The sequence below is a fragment of the Bos indicus x Bos taurus genome, chromosome 7, assembly GCF_003369695.1.
Source record: "Bos indicus x Bos taurus breed Angus x Brahman F1 hybrid chromosome 7, Bos_hybrid_MaternalHap_v2.0, whole genome shotgun sequence".
Lineage (NCBI taxonomy): Eukaryota > Metazoa > Chordata > Mammalia > Artiodactyla > Bovidae > Bos > Bos indicus x Bos taurus.
This window is the reverse complement of record NC_040082.1, coordinates 88,027,286-88,042,412: the sequence shown is the minus strand read 5'-3', so window position 1 is coordinate 88,042,412 and position 15,127 is coordinate 88,027,286. Positions and strand designations below refer to the sequence as shown.

Sequence of the window (15,127 nt, the reverse complement as noted above, 5' to 3'; positions counted from 1 at the left end):
TGAGCGACTTCACTTTCAATTTTCACTTTCATGCACTGGAGAGAGAAATGGCAACCCACTCCAGTGTTCTTGCCTGGAGAATCCCAGGGACAGAGGAGCCTGGTGGGCTGCCGTCTATGGGGTTGCACAGAGTCAGACACGACTGAAGCGACTTAGCAGCAGCATGGTGGTTTTATTCCTAGTTTTTTAAGGAATCTCCATACCATCTTCCATAGTGGCTGTATCAATTTACATTCCCATCAACAGTTCAAGAGCATTCCCTTTTCTCCACACTCTCTCCAGCATTTATTGTTTGTAGACTTTTTGATGATGGCCATTCTGACTGGTGTGAGGTGATATCTCATTGTAGTTTTGATTTGCATTTCTCTAATAATGAGTGATATTGAGCATCTTTTCATGTGTTTATTAGCCATCTATATGTCTTCTTTCAGAGAAGGCAATGGCAACCCACTCCAGTACTCTTGCCTGGAAAATCCCATGGATGGAGGAGCCTGGTAGGCTGCAGTCCATGGGGTGGCTAAGAGTCGGACACAACTGAGAGACTTCACTTTCACTTTTCACTTTCATGCATTGGAGGAGGAAATGGCAACCCATTCCAGTGTTCTTGCCTGGAGAATCCCAGGGACGGCGGGGCCTGGTGGGCTGCCGTCTATGCGGTCGCACAGAGTCGGACACGACTGAAGCGACTTAGCAGCAGTAGCAGCAGCAGCATGTCTGCTTTGGAGAAATGTCTGTTTCGGTCTTTTCCCCACTTTTTGACTGGGTTGTTTGTTTTTCTGGCATTGACTTGTATGAGCTGCTTTTATAGTTTAGAAATCAACCCTTTGTCAGTTGTTTCATTTGCTATTATTTCCTCCCATTCTGAGGGTTGTCTTTTCACCTTGCTTGTAGTTTCCTTTGCTGTGCAAAAGCTTTTAAGTTTAATCAGGTCCCACTTGTTTACTTTTGTTTTTGTTTCCTTTACTCTAGGTGGTGGGTCATAGAGGATCTTGCTTTGATTTATGTCATTGAGTGTTCTGCCTATGTTTTCCTCTAAGAGTTTTATAGTTTCTGGTCTTACATTTAGGTCTTTAATCCATTTCCAGTTTATCTTTGTGTATGGTGTTAGGCAGTGTTCTAATTTCATTCTTTGACATGTAGCTGTCCAGTTTTCCCAGCACCATTTGTTGGAGAGGTCTTTGCCACATTGTCTTTGCCCCATTGTATATTCTTGCCTCCTTTGTCAACAAAAAAAAGGTACCCATAGGTGCATGGGTTTATTTCTGGGCTTTCTATCTTGTTCCATTGGTCTATATTTCTGTTTTTGTGACAGTACCATACTGTCTTGATGACTGTAGCTTTGTAGTATAATCTGAAGTCAGGAAGGTTGATTCCTCTAGCTCCATTCTTCTTTCTCAAGACTCCTTTGGCTATTCGGGGTCTTTTGTGTTTCCATATGAATTGTGAACTTTTTTACTCTAGTTCTGTGGGAAATGCCATTGGTAATTTGATAGGGATCTCACTGAGTTTGTATTTTGCTTTTGATAGTATAATCATTTTCACAATATTGATTCTTCCTACCCAGGAACATGGAATATCTCTACACCTGTTCATATCATCTTTGATTTCTTTCATCAGTGTCTTATAATTTTCTGTGTACAGTTCTTTTGTCTCCTTAGGCAAGTTTATTCCTAGATATTTTATTCTTTTTGTTGCAGTGGTGAATGGGATTGATTCCTTAATTTCTCTTTCTGATTTTTCATTGTTAGCATATAGAAATGCAAGTGATTTCTGTATATTGATGTATCCTGTGACTTTGCTGAATTCACTGATTGGCTCTAGTAATTTTCTCATAGTATCTTTGGGGTTTTCTATGTACACTATCTATCATGTCATCTGCAAACAGTGAGAGCTTTACTTCTTTTTTTCTGATCTGGATTCCTTTTATTTCTTTTTCTTCTCTGATTGCTGTAGCTAGGACTTCCAGACTATGTTGATTAACAGTGGTGAAAGTGGACATGCTTGTCTTGTTCCTGATGTTAGGGGGAATGTTTTCAGTTTTTTGCCAATGAGAATGTTTGCTGTAGCCTTCTCATATATGGCCTTCACTGTGTTGAGGTAGGTTCCTTCTGTGCCCATTTTTCGAAGAGTTTTAATTATAAATGGGTGCTGAATTTTGTCAAAGGCTTTTCCTACATCTATTGAGAATGTCGTATGGTTTTTATCTTTCCATTTGTTAATACAGTGTATAACATTGATTGATTTGTGTATATTGAAGAATCCTTGCATCCCTGGAATAAACCCAACTTGATCATGGTGTATGAGCTTTCTGATGTGTCGCTGAATTCTGTTGGCTAAAATTCTGTTGAGGATTTTTGCATCTATGTTCATCAGTGACATTGGCCTGTAGTTTTCGTTTCTTGTGTTGTCTTTGTCTGGTTTTGGTATTAGGGTGATGGTGGCCTCGTAGAATGAGTTTGGAAATGTTCCTTCTGCAATTTTTGAAAGAGTTTTAGAAGAATAGGCATTAGCTTTTCTCTAAATGTTTGACAGAAATCTGTGAAGCCATCTAGTCCTGGGCTTTTGTTTGGGGGGAGATTTTTTATCACAGCTTCAATTTCAGTGCTTGTAATTGGGTTGTTCATAATTTCTATTTCTTCCTGGTTCAGTCTTGGAAGATTGAACTATTCTAAGAATCTATCCATTTCTTTCAGGTTATCCATTTTATTGCCAAACAGTTGTTCATAATAGTCTCTTAGAATCCTTTGTATTTCTGCATTGACTGTTGTAACCTCTCCTTTTTCATTTCTAATTTTGTTGATTTGATTCTTCTCGATTTTTTGCTTGATGAGTCTGGCTAAAGGTTTGTCAATTTTTCTTATCTTCTCAAAGAACCAGCTTTTAGTTTTATTAATCTTTATTATTGTTTATTTCATTTCTTTTTCATTTCTTTCTGCTTGGATCTTTATGATTTCTTTTCCTTCTACTAGTTTTGGAGGTTTTTTTGTTCTTATTTTTTCAGTTGTTTTAGGTGTAAAGTTAGGTTGTCTATTCGCTGTTTTCTTGTTTCTCAAGGTAGGATTGTATTGCTATAAACTTCCCTCTTAGGACTGCTTTTGCTGCATCCCACAGGTTTTGAGTTGTCATGTTTTCATTGTCATTTGTTTCTAGAAATGTTTTTAGTTCCCTTTTGATTTCTTCAGTAACCTGCTGGTTATTTAGAAACATATTATTTAATATCCATGTATTTGTGTTTCTTAAGGTTGTTTTTTTTTTTTTTTCTTGTAATTGATATCTAGTCTCATAGCAGTGTGGTCAGAGAAGATGCTTGATACAATTTCAATTTTCTTAAATTTACTGAGGTTTGATTTGTGACCCAAGATGTGGTCTATCCTGGAGAATATTCCATGTGCACTTTAGAAGAAGGTTTATTCTTCTACTTTTGGACGAAATGTCCTGAAGATATCAATGAGATCCATCTCATCTAATGTATTATTTAAGACTTGTGTTTCCTTATTAATTATCTGTTTTGATGATCTCTTCAATGGTGTGAGTGGGGTGTTAAAGTCTCCTATTATTATTGTGTTACTGTCAATTGCCCCCTTTATGTCTGTTAGTGTTTGTATTATGTATTGAGGTGCTCCTATATTGGGTGCATAGATATTTACAATTGTTATGTCTTCCTCTTGGATTGATCCCTTGATTATTATGTAGTGTCCTTCCTTATCTCTTGTAATCTTCTTTATTTTAAGGTCTATTTTGTCTGATATGAGGATTGCTACTCTAGCTTTCTTTTGCTTCCTATTTTCATGGAATATATTTTTCCATCCTCTTACTTTCAGTCTATATGTGTCTTTAGGTCTGAAGTGGGTTTCTTGTAGACAGCATATATATAGGTCTTATTTTTGTATCCATTCAGCCAGTCTGTGCCTTTTAGTTGGAGCATTTAATCCATTTACATTTAAAGTAGTTATTGATATATATGTTCCTATTGCCATTTTCTTAATTGTTTGGGGTTGATTTTGTAGATCTTTTTTCTTTTCTTGTATTTCTTGATTATATAAGTCCCTTTAACATTTGTTGTAAAACTGGTTTGGTGGTACTGAATTCTCTAAATGTTTGCTTGTCTGAAAAGTTTTTGATTTCTCCATCAATTTTGAATGAGATCCTTGCCAGGTACAGTAATCTTGGTTATAGATTTTTCCCTTTCAGTACTTTAAATATATCCTGCCATTCCCTTCTGGCCTGCAGAGTTTCTGCTGAAAGCTCAGCTGTAAAATGTATGGGTTTCCCTTGTATGTTACTTGTTGCTTTTCCCTTGCTACTTTTAATATTCTTTCTTTGCGCTTAATCTTTGTTAGTTTGATTAGTATGTGTCTTGGTGTGTTTCTCCTTGGGTTTATCCTGTATGGGACTCTTTGTGCCTCTTGGCACAAATAGATTGACTATTTCATTTTCCATGTTAGGGAAATTTTCAACTATAATCTCTTCAAAGAATTTCTCATACCCTTTCTTCTTCTCTTCTTCTTCTGGGACCCCTATAATTTGAATGTTGGTGTGTTTGATATTGTCCCAGAGGTCTCTGAGAATATCCTGTATTCTTTTCATTCTTTTTACTTTATTCTGCTCTTCAGAAGTTATTTCCACCATTTTATCTTCCAGCTCACTGATTCATTCTTCTGCTTCAGATATTCTGCTACTGGTTCCTTCTAGAGTATTTTTAATTTCAGTAATGGTGTTGTTTGTCTCTGTATGTTTATTCCTTAATTCTTCTAGGTCTTTGTTAATTGATTCTTGCATTTTCTCCATTTTATTTTCAAGATTTTTGATCATCTTTACTATCATTATTCTGAATTTTTTTTCAGGTAGTTTGCCTATTTCCTCTTCATTTATTTGGACTTCTGTGTTTCTAGGTTGTTCGTTCATTTGTGTAGTATTTCTCTGCCTTCTCATTCCTTATAAAACTTATTGTGTTTGAGGTCTCCTTTCCCCAGGCTTCAAGGTTGAATTCTTTCTTCCTTTTGGTTTCTGCCTTCCTAAGGTTGGTCCAGTGGTTTGTGTAAGCTTTGTGTAGGGTGAGATTAGTGCTGAGTTTTTGTTTGTTTGTTTGTGTGTTTGTTTTTCCTCTGATGGGCAAGGCTGAGTGAGGTGGTAATCCTGTCTGCTATGATTGGGTTTGTATTTTTGTTTTGTTTGTTGTTTAGATGAGGTGTCCTGCACAGGGTGGTACTGGTGTTTGGGTGATGCCGGGTCTTGTATTCAAGTGGTTTCCTTTGTGTGAGTTCTCACTATTTGATACTCCCTGGGGTTTGTTCTCTGGTAGTCTAAGGTGTTGGAGTCAGTGGTCCCACTCCAAAGGCTCAGGGCTTGATCTCTGAAGTCCCCTGTGCTTGAGTTTCCTCAGTAGTCAAGAAGGAGTGGTGACAACATCTACTCTGAAGGCATGCTGTGCCACTTCTGCAGACCCTTTTACTGGCACCAGGATCTGTGTCCTCCGGCTGAAGTCATCCCTTAAGTCAGCCTCCTTGATGAATAGCCCTCTCTCTTATATGATCCTCTGGTGATTTGAAGATTTTGAAATCCAGTGGGACCTGTGTGGTCGTCCTGGGTCCCAAAACCTTTCTTTACACTCTTTTGATGCCACCCTACATGCATGCAAGATAGTGGCCACCACAGCTCCATCTAGATCATGCCCCAGGCACTCTAGTGTGTCTCTGTGTAGCTAGACCAAGTCTTTGCCCAGAACCTGGTTCAGGCTGTGATGCAGAGTGAGTGGGGCTTGGGTACTTCCCCTTTGGGGTTGGGAAGTGCCATGAAGTCCTCTTTGCCCTGATTTTTGGCAAGCCAGCATGTGTGTACTCCTCATTCCAGCTCTACTATCATCTCAGTGGATTTCTGAGCAGGAAAGGAAGTTTGTCTCATGCACACAGGACCCTAGGACTGTGATGCCCAGGTTGGGCTTAACTTAATGCTCCCCAGGGAAAGAGTCTACCCACACAGATGTTTTATTTCATTACAGATTCCTCCCAGGGGCACAGGTCCTGACCTGATGCCCTTTTTTTTTTTTTTTCCATCCTAGCTGATTATGTGGAGATCCTTCTTGCAGCTTTGGTTGTATAGACATTTTCCTGCCAGTTTCCAGTTAGTTTTCCATGAGAATTATTCCACATGTGGATATATTTTTTAATATGTTTGCTGTGGGGGGTGAACTCCATCTTCTCCTATTCTGCCATCTTGATTCCCCTCCCCTGAATTATATTCCTAATAGATCTTTTTTCCCCCTTTAGGTACCTCTTCAGAAGACTATCAGAAATGCCACAGAAAAGTGTAAGGACTAACATTTTTTAAAGTTGTTGTGTTTTTAATGCTTTTTGTTCTCATGGTTATATAGCAAGTATGATTATTAGCCCAGAAATTCAGGTGTTTGTTTATTCGGTATTTGTTGAGGACTTACTATATGCCAGGACTGTTCTTATTACCAGAGTATATTTTCTATCTCTCCATCTGTCTGTCTGTCTATCTGTCTAACTATATAATTGTTATAACAAAATTGATTAAAAACAAAATTCCTGCCTTAATTGAGTCCACATTCTAGTTGGAGGATATTAACAATAAATTAATAAGCAAGTAAATTTATACCATGTTATATGGTAATAAATGCTATGGAGAAAAATAAAGCAAGATAGGGGACTACAGAGTATTAGGGTAGAGATTTGCTCTTTTAAGTATTGTGGTCAGAGACTCACCATTGAAAAGGTAGTATTTGAACAGAGACATAAGAAGTAGATAGACCAAGCTGTGTGATTCATTGGAAAAAAAAAGAACATTCCAGGTAGAGGGACTAGCTGGAGCCATTCCCAAGGCAGGAAGGCTTGGGCTCCTGGTGTGAAGTGAGGAGGAGTAGTGAGTTAGGAGATAAGTGAGAGAATGAAGATGCCAGATCATATAAAGCATTTTAGGCAAGTATAAGTGAATTTTAAGGCTGTTGAATGGTTTAGAAGGATGATGTGATATGGCTTATGTTTTGAAAGAATCATCCTAGCTGCTGTGTTGAGAACAGACTATGATAAGGCAAAGAATTAGGGAAATTATAGTTAGGAGAATACTGCCCTAACTGGGCAAGAACTATTGAACTATGGACCAGAGTGGCAAGAGAAGAGATAGTGAGAGGTCAGAGTTTGGATGTATTTTCAAAGCAGGGCTAACAGAATCCACTGAAGGGCTGAATAATGAAGTATGAAACTATTCCTGAGGATGGTCGTGCCTCATGATTTACCTGAGACAGTCCCAGTATGTACCTGCTATTGTGACATAATCTTTAATATAGCTGACTTTTACTCTCAGAAAGGTCCCAGTTTGGACAAATCATCACTGTAAATATAGATGTATAGGCCAAAGAGGGGGAGAAGTGAAGTTGGGTCTTGAGAGTGTCTGGGACCCATGAGTTGTCTCTGAATTTTTACCAATTTGTGCTGCAGGTTTCAAGACTAGTTCTATACCTGGTCTGGACTCTACTGATAAATTCATTGATGAACTTACAGCCTTATTTTGGGCCTGAAGTTCTCCATTGATGATTCTTCCTCACTGTATCTTTCATTACCACCCTAAGCCTCTTAAGTCTCATTGAAGTTCTCCACCAAGACTTTGACTTCATTTTCTTTCTGCAACCTTCATGGTAAACTCTCCTAGACACAATAGCCCTCTGCCAGGTATTTTGGTTTTGAATTTGACCACCTTCTCTGCATTGCCTTTGGTTTGTGAAACCTTTTGAACTAGCAAGATGTTAAATGTACTTTCATGTAGTCTTAGAGTTTGGAACGTGACCAATAGATGAGAACAAAATAAAATGACAATTACTCTATCCCCCATTCTGTATAGAACCATGTATGTCAAACTTGTAATAGATGAGATCAAAACCTCATTCTTTCATCATTAGCTCATCACCAACCTCCAAGTTATTTAAAAAAAAGAATAAAAATGCACTGAGAGGACGAAATGATCGAGAATGTTTATGTTGATGTTTGGCAGAAACCAACACAATTGTATAAAACAGTTATCCTTCAATTAAAAATGAATAAATTTTTTTTTTTTTGAAAGCTATTACATTTATTATTTTTTTTTTAATTTATTTTTTTTTTATTTTATTTTATTTTTAAACTTTACATAATTGTATTAGTTTTGCCAAATATCAAAATGAATCCACCACAGGTATACATGTGTTCCCCATCCTGAACCCTCCTCCCTCCTCCCTCCCCATACCATCCCTCTGGGTCATCCCAGTGCACTAGCCCCAAGCATCCAGTATCGTGCATCGAACCTGGACTAAAAAATGTTTATTTCTTTGATAAGAGTTGTTGGTGTCATATGCAAGGAGAGAGAGAAACTTCTCCCTCACTACAACCCAAGAGAAGAAGCCCCCAGAGAACCATTTGGAAAGTTCAACATGTATTCTCTGGAATTTGGTTTCTGACTCACATCTGGAAAGGTTCAAAGCAAGAAGGTCAGTTAGATGCTGTGGAGTGGCTAATAAAGAGGATGCTAGATATACTTTCAGAGTCTTGCACAGCAAGGATTTGTGCATATTGCCCAAATGTCAGACATAGATCCCACAGAAGGGATCATCTTGAAAGGTACCATGTCCAGTATGACTTCTTGGAAAAGACAAAATAAACTTGACTAAAAGAGGTTGGAGGGACTTCCGTGGTGGTCCAGTGGTAAGACTTCAAGCTCCTAATGCAGGGGGTCTGGGTTCAATCCCTGGTCAGAGACCTAGATCCACACGCTGCAACCAAGAGTTCACATGCTGCAACTAAAGATCCTGCATGCCGCAGTTAAGACCTAGTGCAGCCAAACAAGTAAAAAATTTAAAAACACAATGAAAAATATATTAAAAAAAACAAGGCTGGAAATAGTATCATCAAATGCAAAATCTGAGAACATCATAAAGAGCAGCAAGTGAGAGCATCCTAGGGATAGGGAAATCTTATCTTGAACCCTTCAAAATATAATACTTCAGGTTTGAAAGAGTCAGCATTTGGCTATCTGCCATGCCCAAAGGGCACCAAGGACATGTTATAATAGTATCAATTAAGATCAGGATAGACCTTTCCTATTTTTTCCTACAATTCCTTCCTGCTGTTCCAATGCCAGAGAATCCTAAAGAGTAGTTAGCAAATGGGGGAGGGAAAATAACAAGAAATAGAAGGGGGAAAAAAAAACTATAGTTGCTTTCCTCACTTCAGGAGTCTAACTCAGAGCTAGGTTGAGAAAAGGAAGAGGTTTAAATTAAATAATGAGTTTGGTGTTGTGATATTATGTATTTTAGTTGCTCAGTCGTGTCCGACTCTTTGCAACCCATGAACCATAGCCTGCCAGGCCCCTGTCCGTGGAATTCTCCAGGCAAGAATACTGGAGTGGATTGCCATTTCCTTCTCCAGGGGATCTTCCCAACCCAGGGACTGAACCTCAGTCTCCTGCATTGCTGGCAGATCCTTTACCATCTGAGCCACCAGGGAAACATTGAAACTGTTAATCTTGCTTTAATACTTAAGTCCCAGGTAAGGATGTGCTCATTTGTCTTTGCTTTGCCACCAAGTTCTGTGATTTACAGTTATCACAAACCTGGCACAGGAGCTTCTGCTTGTTACCCCAGTGCAGTTCTGGAAATCCAGAACAGTTTCCCTGAGCAATCTTCCTGAGAAGCCTGTAGAAGTTGACATTGTCCGCTTTTAGCCACTAGATGGTGATAGAGCAGAATCCAGGTTTTCTTGTGACATATTCTGAAGACATCCAGCAGGTTAAAGAGGCAAAAGTAATGAGGAATGTTTTATGCTGTTAATACGAGTAGACAGGCTGAACGGTAGGTAGGCAGTGAGAGGAAGTTCTCTGTGTGGGCATGGGTAAGACACCCTCTCTTCAGCAGGCATCAGCATAATAGTGCAGTGCTTCTCAAGCTACTTGTGCTAAAAGGCTGGGTTTTTATTTTCAGACTGTTTCAGTGCCTCTAGTTTTGAAGAAGACTAATAGTGGAGTTTTTATTACCTAAAAGTGTGTGTTTATTACCAGAGAGTACCTACCACAAAAACAATAGAATACACATGAAATTTCATTTGGGGGCAAAAAAGTACTATTTTTGACGGGATGAATTTATTGTATTTGTATATTGTAGTTGTATTGTGTTGTATTTGTTTCTTTTTTTTCTATTTTTATAATTGAAGTATAGTTGACTTACAATGTGTTAATTTCTGCTGTGCAACAAAGTTATTGGGTTATACATACATATTCTTTTTTAAGCATTATTTTCCTTTATGGTTTGTCATAGGATATTGAATACATTAATAGTTCTCTATTCTATACAGTATATTCTCTATGCAGTTGTTTATTCATTCCATATATAAAAGCGTACATCTGCTAACCTCAACCTCCCACTCTATCCCTCCTGTAACTCCTTCCTGCTTGGCAATCACCAGTCTGTTCTCTATGTCTCTGATTCCGCTATTTAATAGATAGGTTCATTTGTGTCATATTTTAGATTCCATATATAAGTTGTATGGTAATCTCTGGTTGTGTTCCTGTTGCTGCAAATGGCATTACTTTATCCTTTTTTATGGTTGAGTAGTATTTTATATATGTACTCCACTGTATACATGCACCACATCTTCTCTATCCGTTCAGCTGTTGATGGACATTTAGGTTGTTTCTGTGTCTTGGTTATTGTGAATACTGCTGCTATGAACACAGGGGTATATGCGTCTTTGAATTATAGTTTTCAGTTCAGTTCAGTTGCTCAGTCGTGTCCAGCCTTTTGCGACTCCATGAATTGCATTATAGTTTTAAATTTGTCTTTTTGACAGGATGAATTTAAACGGGAAATATGAAGGAGTAAAATTCTTTTTGCTTACTGAGTTCAACTTTTCATTAAAGCAGTAATAGGAATTTAAAAATAATCTTTTCACATTTAGTTTTCAAGTCCACTGGGGACTCAGAAACCCCACTTTGGTGATCAAAGGCTGAGCTTTGGTCTTTTTGTGTTCTTATAATAACTAATCCTCTTTCACACATTTGATTGGGGGCAGTCTCATTTACGAAAGTATAAAATAGAAAAAGAATATTAATTTTTTAAAGTATTATCTCTCATGTTACATGAGATCCTTACCAGAAGAATGCTAGAAGACAAGACTGCTATTCTTTTTGCATAAATGAGATGATCATGACTCAAAACAGGTTAAGTAACTTTCCCAAGGCCACTCAAATGTAAGTAGCAGACCTGAGCTTTAAATCGAGATCTGTCTGATTCTAAATGCTGGAGAAGGTGTGGAGAAAAGGGTACCCTCTTACACTGTTGGTGGGAATGCAAACTAGTACAGCCACTATAGAAAACAGTGTGGAGATTCCTTAAAAAACTGGAAATAGAACTGCCATACGACCCAAGCAATCCCACTGCTGGGCATACACACCAAGGAAACCAGAATTGAAAGAGACACATGTACCCCAATGTTCATCACAGCACTGTTTACAATAGCCAGGACATGGAAGCAACCTAGATGTCCATCAGCAGACGAATGGATAAGAAAACTGTGGTACATATACAGAATGGAATATTACTCAGCCATTAAAAAAGAATTCATTTGAATCAGTTCTAATGAGGTAGATGAAACTGGAGCCTATTATAGAGTTAAGTAAGTCAAAAAGAAAAACACCAATAGAGTACATTAATGCATATATATGGAATTTAAAAAGATGATAACGATGACCCTATATGCAAGATAGCAAAAGAGACACGAGATAAAGAACAGACTTTTGGACTCTGTGGAAGAAGGTGAGGGTGGGATGATTTGAAAGAATAGCTTTGAAACATGTATATTACCATATGTGAAACAGATCGCCAGTCCAGGTTCGATGCATGAGACAGGGTGCTCAGGGCCAGTGCACTGGGACAACCCTGAGGGATGGGATGGGGAGGGGAGTGGAAGGGGAATTCAGGATGGGGGGCACACGTGTATACCCGTGGCTGATTTGTGTTGATATATGGCAAAAGCCACTACAATATTGTAAAGTAATTAGCCTCCAATTAAATTAATTAATTTTAAAAAATAAATACTATGCTTTGTACCTGTTGTCTCACACTGATGGATGCACATATTGCCTTTTCAAAAAACTATTAGTTCATATAGATATATTAACATTTTTCTAACATTAACATTTCTAATATTAACATTTTTTCTACAGGATAATTGATTGCATAGGAATGTCCTTATGTTAAGTATTAAGTATATTAAGTATTATTTGATGATTCTCAAAAGTTACTGAAAGAGTAAAAGAATTCCATTAATTTGTTCTTATTCTAGCATGACGATGTTAGCAGACCAAAATATTTCTTCAGAACTAAAGGCAGAATCAGGTAATTAATAATGAAATTTGAATCAGATTCATATTCAGAATCATGTAATTAATAATGTAACTAATCATTTTTATAATCCTCTATTTCTTTATTTTTGTCACAGTATGGTATATGTTAAGAAAACTGGTAGCCCAGGAAATTGAGTGCTTTTTAGTGTGTGGTTGTATTTAAGAAATGAAGATGTGTGAGGCTAGGTCTTAACTATCCCCACAGTACCTATCATTAATTCATTTAATAAACATCTACTGAGTATTCTATACTAGGCATTACTGATATATACCAACAGGGAGTGATATATTTTTCCTGTCCTTGTAAATTTCAATTATAGGAGAAGAAGGTAATCAGTTAACAGATACATTGAAGTTATGTGTGATGATTGAAAAATAAAAGAAACAACAAAATGCCTTGCATTTTTTGGCCCTTTATTATGCAGTTTATTATTAGAATAAACTTAGCAAGACATTTACAACCTTATTAACATCTGCTTCATTTCAGATTTCTATTTTCTTTATTTCCTGCAGTAAGTTTTAGAGCATTTGTTTAGGGATAAATTTAAAGAATTGCTTGCTTTGTTCCTGATGCATATAAAAGTCTGTATGAGCTGGAAAAAAAAATAATTTTTGGTGTTATCTTTACTTTAAGCAGTTATGTAATGAGCATTTAGAAAATGCTAGGTATTAAGAAGTTATGGTTATAAAAATGATTAAGGTGGTTTCCATCCTAAGGGAAATGAATCTGGTCATAAAAACTAAACTTGTAAAAGCACACGTCCTTGAAAAGAGTAGCAACTACTACCCTGGAGGATGAGCCTTAGAAGAAAGATTTGTTTTATAGATCAAAGATTAAGGAGCTTGTGAACAGGAGAAGAAAGGTTCAGTTCAGTTCAGTTCAATCTCTCAGTCATGTCTGACTCTTTGCAACCCCATGAATCGCAGCACGCCAGGCCTCCCTGTCCATCACCATCTCCCAGAGTTCACTCAGACTCACATCCATCGAGTCAGTGATGCCATCCAGCCACCTCATCCTCTGTCGTCTCCTTCTCCTCATGCCTCCAATCCCTCCCAGCATCAGAGTCTTTTCCAATGAGTCAACTCTTTGCATGAGGTGGCCAAAGGACTGGAGTTTCAGCTTCAGCATCATTCCTTCCAAAGAAATCCCAGGGCTGATCTCCTTCAGAATGGACTGGTTGGATCTCCTTGCAGTCCAAGGGCCTCTCAAGAGTCTTCTCCAACACCACACTTCAAAAGCATCAATTCTTTGGCGCTCAGCTTTGTTTATAGTCTGACTCTCATATCCATACATGACCACTGGAAAAACTATAGCCTTGACTAGACGGACCTTTGTTGGCAAAGTAATGTCTCTGCTTTTTAGTATGCTGTCTGCTGCTGCTGCTGCTAAGTCGCTTCAGTCGTGTCCGACTCTGCGCGACCCCATAGACGGCAGCTCACCAGGCTTCCCCGTCCCTGGGATTCTCCAGGCAAGAACACTGGAGTGGGTTGCCATTGCCTTCTCCAATGCATGAAAATGAAAAGTGAAAGTGAAGTCGCTCAGTCGTGTCTGACTCTTTGTGACCCCATGGAATGCAGCCTACCAGGCTCCTCCATCCATGGGATTTTCCAGGCAAGAGTACTGGAGTAGGGTGCCATTGCCTTCTCCGAATATGCTATCTAGGTTGGTCATAACTTTCCTCCCAAGTAGTAAGCGTCTTTTAATTTCATCGCTGCAATCACCATCTGCAGTGATTTTGGAGCCCAGAAAAATAAAGTCAGCCACTGTTTCCACTATTTCCCCATCTATCTGCCATGAAGTGATGGGACCGGATGCCATGATCTTAGTTTTCTGAATGTTGAGCTTTAAGCCAACTTTTTCACTCTCCTCTTTCACTTTCATCAAGAGGCTCTTTAGTTTTTCTTCCCTTTCTGCCATAAGGGTGGTGTCATCTGCATATCTGCATCTGCATATCCTTCAACTAAAAAATAAATTTTTTAAAAATAAAGAAGCCTGCTGCTGCTGCTGCTGCTAAGTCGCTTCAGTCATGTCCGACTCTGTGCAACCCCATAGACGGCAGCCCACCAGGCTCCCTTGTCCCTGGGATTCTCCAGGCAAGAATACTGGAGTGGGTTGCCATTTCCTTCTCCAATGCGTGAAAGTGAAAAGTAAAAGGGAAGTCACTCAGTTGTGTCCAACGCTCAGCGACCCCATGGACTGCAGCCCACCAGGCTCCTCCACCCATGGGATTTTCCAGGCAAGGGTACTGGAGTGGGGTGCCATTGCCTTCTCTGAAAGAAGCCTGAGTATGAGTATGTTTTAAATGCTAGTAAAAAAGTTATAGTAGAGAGAGAATGGAAGTGGAAGGATAATTAAGAATTCAAGTTACATTCAACTTTTTCTACTAAATTGAAAGATAAATCTTTTATATAGAGTTTATTTATTCCTGTGAAACCTGGAGGTTTTGAAGTAAAGATATTTTAAAGAATTCTTTCTCCTGTCAGATTGTTCAAGTTAGGTTGTTCTAAAACTATTACAAAATCAGTCATTAAAATCAATTTTTTTTCAAATTTGAGTTCTATTTTCTGTACTTTAGATGTAACAACAGGTTAAATAATTAACACTAATGTATATTTTTGTTATAGATAATGCATCTTGTGGAGTTTTACTTGCTGAGAAAAATTGCCCTTCGACCCCTGGGGAAAAAAAAGAAAAAGTAAGTATTGAAGCAGAATAACCTTATAAACCATAAATTTTCTT

General features: G+C 38.2%; 1 protein-coding gene across 1 annotated transcript in view; it reads left to right on the top strand.

Annotated features, from left to right (window-relative positions):
* MEIKIN (meiotic kinetochore factor) overlaps nt 1–15,127 on the top strand; it is a 125,694-nt gene that overhangs the window by 48,167 nt on the left and 62,400 nt on the right. Inside the window, exons 7-9 of the mRNA XM_027548558.1 lie at nt 6,267–6,306; nt 12,327–12,379; nt 15,013–15,083. Coding sequence (XP_027404359.1) covers nt 6,267–6,306; nt 12,327–12,379; nt 15,013–15,083 — 164 coding nt within the window. The remainder of the gene's footprint in view (nt 1–6,266; nt 6,307–12,326; nt 12,380–15,012; nt 15,084–15,127) is intronic.